Below are 13,584 nucleotides of genomic sequence, written 5' to 3'. Positions count from 1 at the left end.
TTTGCAGCGCATTATACATGCATTATCTTGACAATTTACAAGTTCTTTTCATGTCTGTATATCAGTGTACTGCATTATTTCAGTAATTTACGAGCAGTCTGCAGGTCTGTAGGCTATGTATTGTGACCTCAAACACGGCAGGGCGAGTCTTTTGTATCAGCATGATAAATAAACTACGTGAAATACATCCCTAAATAAATTGTTGGTTCAAATGGTTCTGAGCACTATGGGACTCAACTGCTGAGGTCATTAGTCCCCTAGAACTTAGAACTAGTTAAACCTAACTAACCTAAGGACATCACAAACATCCATGCCCGAGGCAGGATTCGAACCTGCGACCGGAACGGTCTTGCGGTTCCAGACTGCAGCGCCTTTAACCGCACGGCCACTTCGGCCGGCTTCCCCAAAATAAATTGTTCAACTCCTCACTGAAAATAAATAAAGTACACTCCTTCCTCTCCAGCAGTTGGACACAGACTGAGTCCTTCTCCTGCAGTTTTTTCCCCAGACCGCCATTTTGGATTACATCATTGGAGGGACGACAGTACCCTCTGGTGACCCTATGGTGTACTATGTCAGTTGGATTCGAGACCTCATGGTGAACACACTGGATGGAGCTACTGCCTATGACAACTCAAACTCCTTAAATAAACACTGCATGCAAAATAAAGGTTTACTTTCATCCTAGAAACTGTAAAAACTGAGCCTTACTGTGATTTAGCGTTAGTTTATTTTCCATAAGCCATGAAGTTATGTCATTAGCTGCACTATTTGAAACTGAGACAATGTTACACACAACTTGCTTTACTACCAAGCTAGTGTCATCAGCAAACAGAAATATTTTAGAGTTACTCGTAATACTAGAGGGCATATCACTGATATAAATAAGGAACAGGAGTGGCCCCAACACTGATCCCTGGGGCACCCCCCACTTGACTGAACCCCACTCAGATACCACATCATAGTCATTCTCAACATCGTGAATAATGACATTTTGCTGTCTGTTGCTAAAGTAAGAGGTGAACCAATTGTGAGCTACTCCCCATATTCTGTAATGGTCCAACTTCTGGAGCAATATTTTGTGATCAACACAATCAAATGCCATAGTTAAATCAAAAAATATGCCTATAGGTCGAAACCTTTTGTTTAACCCATCCAGTACCTCACAGAGAAAAGAAAATATAGCATTTTCAGTTGTTAAACAACTTCTAAATCCGAAATGTACATTTGATAGCAAATTGTATGATATAAAATGATCATTTATTCTTACATACACAGCCTTTCCAATAACTTTAGCAAACACTGATGGCATAGAGATAGGTCTAAAATTATTTAAATTATCCCTTTCTCCCTTTTTATAAAGCAGCTTTACTACTGAGTACTTTAATCGCTCAGGAAACTGACCATTCCTAAAGGAAAACTTACAAATATGGCTAAATACAGGGCTAACATGTGCAGCACAGTACTTTAATAGTCTGCTAGGCACTCCATCATATCCATGAGAGTCCTTAGTCTTCAGTGATTTAATTATTGACTCAATCTCCCCCCTGTCTGAATCACAGAATAGTATTTCAGACATCAATCTGAAAGGCATTTGCCAAGAAAGTTATATGATTCCCTGCAGGAACTAAATTTTTATTTAATTCACCAGCAATGCTCAGAAAATGACTGTTAAATGCTGCACATATATCTCACTTTCAGTAACCTAAATATTTTTACTATGAACTGACTTTATATAATCGACTTTGTGCTGCTGACCAGACACTTCCTTCATAACTGACAATATCGTTTTAATTTTGTACTATGAATTAGCTATTCTGTTTGCATACCACATACTCTTCGCCTTCCTAATAACATTTTAAGCACCTTACAGTACTGTTTGTAATGGACTACTGTAGCTTGATTGTGACTACTTCTAACATTTTTATACAATTCCCACTTTGTTCTACATGATATCCTCATCCCACTAGTCAACCACCCAGGCTGCCTATTACTACTAGTACCCCGTTTAGAATGTTCTAATGGAAAGCATTTCTCAAAGAGCATGAGAAATATGTTAAGGAAAGCATTATTGTATTTGTCATCTATGTTATCAGCACTGTAAACCTCCTGCCATTCTTATTCCCTGACAAGGTTTAAAACTTTCCTACGTGGTTTGTAATTACATGTGACATTTGTTTGAGTACAAATGCCTTTTAGTGTTAAAATTTGTGCATCATGGTCTGAAAGGCCATTCACCGTTTTGCTAACAGAATGCCCATCTAGTAATGAGGAGTGAATAAAAATATTGTCTACAGCTGTGCTACTGCTCCCCTGCACCCTAGCTGGAAAAAACACAGTCTGCATCACATCACACGAATTTAGCAGCAGAACCCTCTTCTTTCTGTTAGACTTTTCAACTGATCTAGGCCACCTAACTGCTGAGGACTGCTGCATGTTCCCTACATCTACAGCTAGAAGAGGCTCCTCTCCACTCAACTCTGACAGTTGGTCAAATCTATTGCATAAACGCAAAGTATAACTGTCTGAATACCTCCTCCTCCTAGCTGCCTTCTTCACAACTGCCAGTTCCCATTCCCCATCACCCTTCACCCTCCTCAACCTATCAAGTTCCTCTTTTTCGCGTTGTAACAGCACCTGAAGGGCACAGATCTTACGCTCCTGCTCCTCTATCAACTTATTTCTACTACAGATTCTGCATTCCCAGGAGAGGATCTCACTAGAATGCCCACTGGGTTCCCCTCTGCGTTCCCCCAATGAAAATACTTTGAATAAATCGCACACTGTAACCCACTACTCACAAACCTACGATAGAGCCCACACTTCTCACTCATGGTAGATTTTACAGTTACTGTAGAAAAACTATATGCCTACATTACCTAGTTTCACTTACACTAGTAGAACTACTTATAGAACTAACAATAGCAGTCTCGAAATTCTATGTCTGCTAAGAAAGCAACTACTTGTATTAATACTACAACACTACAGCTAATACCAGTAGTAGTGGACATAGCCCAAGTGACCTTTTTCCCGCCATTTCTTCCCGTCATTTTCTTGGGGAGGAGGGGTGGGGGAGGGGAGGGGGAGAGGGAGGGAAGGGGTTAGTTTAGTGAAGGTAGCCCAATTGATCTATTTTCTCTCAAACATTTGAAGTTTTCGCCATGACTTATAGTCCGTGAGACGAGTGATTGGTACTGACAGTTCCGGCGGGCAGACGGTGCTGTTGCCGAACGTGGCTCACAGCACGCGGCGCCCTGTCTGCTACACGCATTCTCTAGCAGCAGAAATAAAAGCCAGACAAAATACAAGTCGTATTGGTACGCGTGAATTTATTTAAAGTTGATGCTTGAAATATATTAACTCGAAAACTGATAAGAGCTATTTAGTACACGTATCTAAGATGCTGAAACATAATAAAGTTATTTGTTAAACTTCACATCTGAAATGAAAACTATTTTCGCAAGTTGTTGAACATTAGCAGTTTTGGTTTCCATTGTTAAGTATTAGCATTATTAATTTGTTCTACTACAAGCTACAGAATAATTGGTCAGTGTATTAAGAGTTATAATCTGAAGAAAGTACTCACAATATGATGATCTGGTTGTAGATCGATAGCAAACTCCCTCCTTACATTCCTGAATACGTTGTAGTTACTGTAGTTACTCACATCACTGTCAGAATCCGATTTGACATTGTCTTCCTCAGCACTACTCGAACTATCACTGCTCTCTCCCAGATGTATAATTAAATTTTCGATGCATTCTTCCACAACCCTTTCGGTTTTGGCCGCCTCTCTGATGGCACTTGCAGTGCTGTTTACAATTTTAGCCTACGTCTCGCTTGTCACTTTATTGATAGCTGCTGGAAGGAGAGTTTCCACTTCAGAGATCGTGAATTTTTTATTGTTTGCAGCAATGTAATTTTTTATCTGCGCCCACACTCCTTCAATTGCATTGAAGTGACAGTGATATGGAGGAAGCCGAACAATTTCATGCCCGTGCCTTTTAGCAATCTCGTCAATTACATATGTTGGAAATTGGGGTTTCTTTTGTGCCACAATTTCGAGCAGTTCTGCCTTCCTTAAATCTTCTCTGAAATCTACTTTTCGCCGTTTCAACCACTGAATGATATCGTCTTTTTTTGTTGCCAAGGTTGGTGCCTTATCGTGAACAACGGAATGATAAGGCGCATTGTCTATAACAATCACTGATGGACTTGTCAGATTCGTCATAAGCGATGTCTCGAACCATTCTTGAAATACTACACTGTTCATTTCTTCATGGTAATCTCCCGTATTTTTTGACCGAAACATTTTCAAGCAGTTTGGCACAAAACATTTCGATGTTCCTGCATGTAAGACAATAATACGCCCTCCTTTGCCAACAGGCACTGCCATTGTCCCCTCGGGCGTTCCATCATTCCAGCCTCTACGTAAAGAATGGCTGGCATTGACCCAAGTTTCATCTAACCACACTATACCTTCGAATTCCGCACCCATGATCCTGCGCAGAAATCTGCACCGCCATGCAACTACATCTGTCCTTTCCATTAATATTTTGCATCCGTTAAACAGTGAATAGCTGAAGCCTATATCTTTCAACACTGTACACAATGAAAATTTGCTCCCTTTAAAAAGATCATCTTTCTGAAGCGACACCTGTAATTTAGATAGAGTGGGATGTTCCCTTCTCTTATAATAGCTGTATATATGACGACGAATAGCGTCTTTCTGACGTCCAAAGCTGTCACCTGCTTATTTCTCGGTCGCTTCTTTCCTGGTATGTGCAGCTTTGTTGTGCCACTCTCATCACAATCTGTTCTTTCCCTATCTTTACAACAGTGTTCTTACTTATTTTCAATGCTGCTGCAGTTCTCTTCACAACCTGAACAACAGGAATTAAGTGCCCACCTTTGTCCTTTTCTTTCTCAAAGTAATCCCTCACAGAGCACACGAATTCACAGACCCGGGTGTGTAGCACACTTTTCTTCCTCCGTTTCACTTCTTGTGTTGGGCTGGTACTACCCGCCGCACTAGACATTGTTTACAACGAAACATAAACAAAGAAACACTAAAAACAACAAAAACGAAATAAACTGCGAATTCAACTTCAGACAAACGACGAACGACCGCACCGCCTGCACGCGAGACACTGGTAAGTTTCATAAGCGTGCGCGACCGGGTTTCAGAGCGGCAGCGTGGCCCTTGCTACCCGTTCAAAGTCAGGCCGTCATTGGCTGCCTGCCTGCGGTCGCTAGGCAACGGAAAGACGCTACTGAGCTCTCAATACCAAAGACTCGTCTCCCAGACTATAGTTCTCGCCATGACTTAATTAGGACGTTGCTACATCCATCGCCGCCATCTTGGATCTGCCATCTTGAATAAATTTGACAACAATGCAACGTGGGGCTGTGTTCTTGTTGCCCTACTACTCTCGTGTATCGTTACGTCGTCGGATTCTCCTCTTTACGCACAGTCTCATGCGATAGTGGATGTTTATGCTGCTGCCTCGCTGGCGGTACATCACCGGCGTGGTCCAGCGGTAATGAAACAATCCCACTAATTACCGGCGCATTTAACATGCACTCACCGTGCCATATTGCTGCGGTTTGCTTGGATACACGCCTTCGAACGACTCGCCACATAGGCACGACTGGCCACAAGGAAAACGACTGTCTAGTGGGGTTTGATACAAGAACTACCTGGGTTAAACGTGTTGCACAATAATCAACAAAGAAACTTAAGACTTGTGATGCTTTAGCGTGTATCAGAGTTTCATTCACACTGGATGAACAACAAAATACCAGACACATAGGTACTGCTTGAGCATGCAGTCAGTGAGCAATGGCAGAGCACATGTTTGGTTACCTGGCTTGAGGACAAGTAAATTATAAATCCCTTCCATTTTTTATGCTTGCTCCCTCCACCGTTGCGCCTCGCTCCAGACGTCAGTCGGCGGAAATCGACAAAATTTGGGACTTATCGGTGGAACAGCGTATTTCCTTAACCAGGTGCTCACCGACCTTTGAGGTCCAATAATACTGTGACGAAATAGCAGCATCAACTCCATTGTTGAACGTGAGTGAGCTGTGCAGCTGGCAGGTGTGAACCTAGCGGACTGTTGCCACATAAATCGTGTTTGTGGTAGATTTTTCTTCGGTAATAAAGGTGTCTTTATGATGCTAGGACGAAATGAGACTGTGACAATAGCGTGTATTTACGGTCGCAGGGCAAGGAAAATTGCTTCTTCTCGTAGGCACAAGATACGAACACGAGGGGCGGCAGTACTCACATACTTCTGCCTGTTAATTCCTTAACAGTCTTTTCACGGTTAGTGTTTGCGCCCGCTCTGTGCCTGCTCCCTAGGCGAGTATCGGTCTCCCCAAGCCCTCGGTACGGCCCTATCTACTATCATCATCTTCAGAGGAAACAAATAACCACATCGAGAACATCACGTCATGAATTCATCACCGTTTTATCCCATTAAAAAATATATTTATATCGCTTTCACTATCATTAATCACAGGGTGTAGAGTGACAACTTGGCCTTGTCAGCATGCCCCTGTAAAGGAGGAATGTAAATGACAGCTAAATATAAAAGGTAAGACACTGATTTATTAGTTCCTAAAGTTGAAAGATGTTTGTATAGCAGGAGTAAAGTAATCTATTCATTTTACAATCAGCTCAAACTTACTTTTCAATTTTAAGTTCTCATCAATTAATAATCTAGATACAATTTGTAATAATTTTCGAAAAACATCCTGAACGATTTACTCTTTTTCAAATTTTTATTTTCTTTCGAGTAACGAGTGAAAGTATATGCACTGACGCTATCTTAAACTAGTTCAATACACGAACACTGTCACTGCGACCACATCAATTAAACTTCCATGGTCAGCAGGCAAAAGCGAACAAAGTGAAGAAAGACTTACGTGAAATTTAACTGCTCTGACAACAGGTGCCACGTGTCATAGAAGTAACCACTGAAGTATAAGGTCCCATTCATAATGTTCCTAATGGCGTATGGAGGATCCTGTAACACAGAAATTTCGTTAAAGCGAAACCTCGTGTTATCGTTTCAACAGAAGTTTCGATATATGGACTGAAAGACAGACTGGCATTATTACTACTAAATCATTCATATAAATTAACAGTATCCTTAGCGGACACGAAAATCATGATATTTCCTGTAAATAAATGCGGAGGTATCAGTAGCAAGCACCAGCTACGCGCACGTTAATTGGGAACAGAAATAAGTTCTGATGATTTTAATTTTGATGTAGTTCATACACCACTGGCCATTAAAATTGCTACACCAAGAAGAAATGCAGATGATAAACGGGTAATAGTTTGACAAATATGTTATACTAGAACTGACATGTGATTACATTTTCGCACAATTTGGGTGCATAGATCCTGAGAAATCAGTACCCAGAACAACCACCTCTGGCCGTAATAACGGCCTTGATACGCCTAGACATTGAGTCAAACAGAGCTCGGATGGCGTGTACAGGTACAGCTACTCATGCAGCTTCAACATGATACCACAGTTCATCAAGAGTAGTGACTGGCGTATTGTGTCGAGCCAGTTGCTCGGCCACCATTGACCAGACGTTTTCAACTGGTGAGAGGTCTGGAGAATGTGCTGTCCAGGGCAGCAGTCGAACATTTTCTGTATCCAGGAAGGCCCGTACAGGACCTGCAACATGCGGTCGTGCATTATCCTGCTGAAATGTAGGGTTTCGCAGGGATCGAATGAAGGGCAGAGCCACGGGTTGTAACACATCTGAAATTTAACGTCCACTGTTCAAAATGCCGTCAGTGCGAACAATAGGTGACCGAGACATGTAACCAATGGCGCCCCATACCATCACGCCGGGTGATATGCCAGTTTGGGGATGACGAGTACACGCTTCCAATGTGCGTTCACTGCGATGCCGCCAAACACGGATGCGACCATCATGATGCTGTAAACACAACCTGGATTCATCCGAAAAAATGACGTTTTACCATTCGTGCTCCCAGGTTCGTCGTTGAGTACACCATCGCAGGCGCTCCTGTCAGTGATGCAGCGTCAAGGGTAACCACAGCCATGATCTCCGAGCTGATAGTCCATGCTGCTGCAAATGTCGTCGAACTGTTCGTGTAGATGGTTTTGTCTCGCAAACGTCCCCGTCTGTTGACTCATGGATCGGGACGTGGCTGCACGATCCCTGACAGCCATGCGGATAAGATGCCTGTCATCTCGAGTGCTAGTGATACGAGGCCGTTGGGATCCAGCACGGCGTTCCGCACTACCCTCCAGAACCCACCGATTCCATATTCTGCTATCAGTCATTGGATCTCGACCAACGCGAGCAGCAATGTCGCGATACGATAAATCGCAACGCAATAGGCTAAAATCCGACCTTTATCAAAGTCGGAAACGTGATGGTACGCATTTCTCCTCCTTACACGAGGCATCACAACAACGTTTCACCAGGCAACGCCGGTCAACTGCTGTTTGTGTATGAGAAATCGGTTGGAAACTTTGCTCATGTTAGCACGTTGGAGGTGTCGCCACCGGCGCCAACCTTGTGTGAATGCTCTGAAAAGCTAATCATTTGCATATCACAGCATCTTCTTCCTGTCGGTTAAATTTCACGTCTGTAGCACGTCATCTTCGTGGTGTAGCAATTTTAATGGCCAGTAGTGTAATTACTAATTCTCTGCAATATGACAGTGACATATAGGTTTCTTTGTATGCAGGGGGACACCATGACTGCAAGAATACCTCCGCTGGGAGGTATTTGGTGGTTAGGACCAACCAGTTTACGGCAACCTAATACATCTGTAGATTTCCTGCAGAACTCGCTTGTAAAAGTGATCTAGCTTTTGTTCAAATGTCCCTTTAGCGTGGCAGTACAAACTAGTACCGAACACGACAGTATGCCGTTTTCCCGCTATGACAGAGTCGTTGAATAGAACCAAGTAGGATCACTTAGTTTCGCTTTTCTCAGCTGTCTGAAGCAGACGAAACGTAACACCCGCATCGTGCGGCCAGTGCTCACCACAATGAAGACCGCGCTATACGCTATGTCGGTGAAGTCTTGTACTGAGAGCTCTCGAGCTCAGAGGAGTAGCGGGAGAGTGATATTTACTGTTCATGGGACGACAATTACCGACATAATTTTACACGCTTGATAGTTGAACCGTTAGCCACACATGACTGTGTTACGGCCTGCAGGCTACATATCACGCCATCGCAATCCATTGTCGCTTCTCACTGCAGCTATTTATCTCTCTAGCTCGTCTCCGTCCGATAGTGCGTTCCTAAATACCATTTCATTTATTCGTCAGCAAATAAAAGATGATAACCAAAACTAATGCACTCCTTTCCTCAGGTTTCAAAGCAAAATATAGTTTTTTGTGACTACGTAAAATTTCCTTACACATTACCCGTAAATCTTCTTATCGGATCTGCAGACCCGACAAGAACATTATCACCAAAATATTTGTTTGACTAATTATATGCAAACACATGTTACACGACATATTTCAATAACTCAGGCAAATTTGGGCTCTCTCCCTCGTTATGACTGACTTTTGCACTTCCTGCTCACCAAAATCTCTATGATTAATCTTGATCAGTCAGAGTACCAACTAACTGCTTTATCTGCGCAGTAAATGGGATCGATTAGATGCTTACGAGGTTACGCGGAACAGAATCTCTTTCTTTGGTTTCCACCTGTTAGACGAACTGTTGTGCAGGTTAAGTGTATTGCCAAAGACGATCATATCCCAAAATTGGTTAGGACCATTTCTTTCTACCTGGATGAGGGTAACAAAAGTTTCAACTTGTCACAAATGGTCAGTCATACGCATGCTCTGCGAAGGGAAAAGAAAAAAAGAAGAAGAAAAAAAAACGCTTCCGGATCATCAAGTAACTCGCGCAACATGACACTTCTGAAATGCTACCACAAAATAGATAAACAGTTCTCATCTACCTGGTGGTGCAAAGGGTACGAGGGGTCTCCATCTCTTCCTACCTGCTGTAACAGTTACTGGTTCTCTCCCAAGGAACTCTGATTTATGGAAGGCAACTCCATTACTATCTAACTTCCTTGCTAGGCAACAAGAGTTATGTGCTTCGGTGAAGTCTAGTGCTATGTTAGGATTATTGTAGCTACTAGCAATGTCACCCAAACCAAACAGGTCTCGGCAGAGGAACCAGGTGCAGTGTGTACCAGTCCTGCAGTGTGTGTAACAAAACAAGAGCGTGACAAATCTCACATGACGGAAGCTTACCGGTTCAAAATTCAAATAGTAGTTTACAACTGTCTGGTGCTAGTTTGAAGTAGCATATCGTTGTTACATTTCTTTTCATTTGCTGAAGGGGTGTTTATTTGTAAGGGGTACGCTGATCGGGACTTGATAGAAGTAGGAAGTTGTTGCCAGAGAAACTAATGCCAACCTTTGCGATCTAATAACAGGTGGCATTCATAGAGTAACTGTTGTTCAACAGCCTTCATTTAATTAATTTCATGATCACTAATACAAATAAGCAACACATTTGAGCATGAATGTCTCTATTATGCCCTGTCACGAAACTCAGCTCATTGCTACGGCGCGAAAGTGTTGTCGGCAGTAAAAGAATTTATTTCTCCAACAATGAATTGGAAGAGAGCAATAGTACATGAATGTTGTTCAGTTAGAGTATGGTGAGGTGTAAAAGCATAGTGAATAGAATGAAAAATGTCCAATATTCCGCCGGCCGCAGTGGCCGTGCGGTTAAAGGCGTTGCAGTCTGGAACCGCAAGACCGCTACGGTCGCAGGTTCGAATCCTGCCTCGGGCATGGATGTTTGTGATGTCCTTAGGTTAGTTAGGTTTAACTAGTTCTAAGTTCTAGGGGACTAATGACCTCAGCAGTTGAGTCCCATAGTGCTCAGAGCCATTTTTTTGACCAATATTCCTAAGTTTTTTGTACCTCCAAAACGAATGAGAATAGAAAATGAAAGGGAGGAAATCGAAAAATGTAGTACGCGTGATGAAATATCACGAAGAAAGGGTGAATCAAAATCAAATATTTGTGTAAAAAATCTGAGTAATTGTAATGCTGGACAAAATATAGACATAGCCAGCACCTCTGCTGGCTTCAAATACTTTGATGAAAAGCATAGTAGTCTTCTGGTCAGTTTTACCGATGTTGCAAAGTATGATTAAAAAAAAATAGATTTGTGATTCACTAAACAATCTATGGCAACCTGACACAAATTATAAATTCAGGAATGATGTACATGGCACAAAGAGAACATTTCGATTGGACTGACTGGTGGCTTATTATGGTTGGTTCATTCTAAAGCAGTTGAAAGTGCGCTTTGTAAATGTGTGTGCTTATCTAACCGCACATAGCGCATGACAGTCATCATGGTGCATTCATGAACTGTCCATTCACCAGTTTTAAAAAGTTTCACGACTCAGTAAATATGCACATGAATCCCGGTTGGCTTAAACATGCAATTGAAATGTCAAGTATTTTTGTTACTGTTGTTCCGCTGAAGCCAAACGCAGTTTATTTCTTACAGTATCCCTCTCCATGTCCGCTTCGTTCATCAGAGAACGGCTCCAACTAGGTAATTGCCACAGGCTGTGTTAGGCGGCCCCTTCCTGAGCAGCCGTGTACACTCGCTAAGTAGCAACACTCACCTTGAAAACACACAACAGGGTAACCGTCTCTCACACTTATGCAACGGAACCCACTTCCGAACACTTTATGAGCTTTCCAACCGTGATAACAACTTTACTGATCTCTGACTACACACTCTTGAAATATACCACCACACCACCTCCCCGCCATAGGGCACAAACTCGCCTCCTGCACCCTACCAGGGCCACCAACCGACTATTCGATTTCGCGATCTGTTCATAGTTCCATGACATTCTTTCCACTTGCACACGTTCCGGCCAAATGTTTTCAAGAGCAGAAAGAAGGCACAGTGATTGACCATATCCTGGTAACTCTCGAAGTTCTATTGAGAAGTGTTGCTAACTGCCGACACTTTTAAGAGTTTGTTTCATAAAGCGTACTAGGAAACGGAAGCCTTTCTGAGGGAAACACGCTAGTTTTTGAAGACCACACAGAAGGGTAAAGCCATCATTCATTAGCAGTATTATCAAAAACCAGACTATTGTCTTCAGGCTGGAGAATAGCCGGAGCCCCAAGAAAGAAGAGAAGTCGAAGTTGCCCACAATATCGGCCAGCACTCGCCGTCGGTCACGGCCAGCAAATGATCCGTTACAAGCTGTAACTATTGTCCAAGAGACGCCCGAACATAGTAGTATGTTCTGTGGAGAACCTTCTCTCGTGTCGGATTGGGGAGAAAAGAGCTCTCTGGGAAACTTGACTAAAAAGAAGCGATTGATTATAGAATACAGCCTTAGACATCAAAGCATAGTGAAATATATGGTAGAGGGAGTTTGGGAGAAGGTATTGTGGAATTGTAGAGGGGAATAAAGGTTTGAACACAGTAAGTACGTACAAATCGATGTGGTGTGCAGGAATAAAGCAGACATGACAAGGTTTGGACAGAACAGACCTGCTTATAAATATGTTTCAAATCAGTCTTTCGACATAATGAATAAACTACAACAAAGGTCTTTGAGTGGCGGATAATATTGAAGAATCGGTCAGATGAGGGATCTGTAAGACGTCTTCATCGTGGATGAATTTTATAATCTGAAATTTCTTCCAATAAATTTCAGTGTGACATCTGGCTTCCCCACAACTAGAGTTCCGTGTGTGACTTACGTTTTTAATGGAGACATTAAGGGTGGCACCTCGGAAGTCGGCCCTGCGTCTCTCCAAGGGCGGTGGGTGTGGGTGCAGATGGTGTCCCACGAGCCAGTCGGCAAAGTGCAACACGCGCATGTGGCTGTTGGGGGCCACACGGAAGGCTTCCAGTAGACGCAGCCCTAAATGAGGCTCCGGCGGTGGCACTGGCGCCAGTATCAGCAACTCGCGGTTGAGAGGTAGCTGCGCCAGCTTCAGCAACTGCGCGGCGCTCGATTGGGCCACCGCCAGCAGCCAACGAGAAGTGTGGTTGGTTGGCAGCTGGAGCAACAAGCAGCTTGTTTGGATGATGCAGTGTGCTTGTTGATGTCTTAACCCTTTCATGGATAAAATTCATTTTTTACAGATTTTTAAAATATTAAGGTGATAACAGTTTCTTTTCAGTCCCATTATTATATTTTCACCACCAAAATATTTTTTAAGTTCTCCATTTTTTCACAACAGGAAGTGGGACACACATGTCCCGTGAACCAATGCTAGATACCTTTTCTGCTGACTGACTGATTTTGTAATTTTATTTTTTTAGCCATAAACAGGATTTTGCAGAGAATAAAATAACTACAAATTATACATGCATGTAATCTTTTTATTTGTGTAGAGCCAGTGTAAAAAATATTCATTACATTTCAGTTTTCATGATACATGATCAATACTTACAAAACTTTACATGCCATGAAACTTGGAAAAACATGATGTGGCACAGGGTAGTACACCACAAGCAGTGCAAACAACTTTTGTTCTCTTCTCTTTAGAGA

At 42.5% G+C, this 13,584-nt stretch overlaps 1 protein-coding gene across 1 annotated transcript in view; it reads right to left on the bottom strand.

Moving 5' to 3' along the window:
* LOC126470884 (glutamate receptor ionotropic, kainate 5-like) overlaps window positions 1-13,153 on the bottom strand; it is a 168,351-nt gene extending 155,198 nt beyond the window's left edge. Inside the window, exons 1-2 of the mRNA XM_050098907.1 lie at window positions 12,788-13,153; window positions 6,931-7,031 (exon numbers count right to left, since the gene is read on the bottom strand). Of these exons, the coding sequence (XP_049954864.1) occupies window positions 6,931-7,031; window positions 12,788-13,153 (467 nt within the window). The remainder of the gene's footprint in view (window positions 1-6,930; window positions 7,032-12,787) is intronic.
* Between the last annotated feature and the right edge of the window lie 431 nt (window positions 13,154-13,584).

This window comes from Schistocerca serialis, chromosome 3 (assembly GCF_023864345.2).
Source record: "Schistocerca serialis cubense isolate TAMUIC-IGC-003099 chromosome 3, iqSchSeri2.2, whole genome shotgun sequence".
NCBI classification, from domain to species: domain Eukaryota; kingdom Metazoa; phylum Arthropoda; class Insecta; order Orthoptera; family Acrididae; genus Schistocerca; species Schistocerca serialis.
The sequence above is the reverse complement of the archived record's forward strand: the minus strand, read 5'-3'. Positions and strand labels throughout refer to the sequence as shown.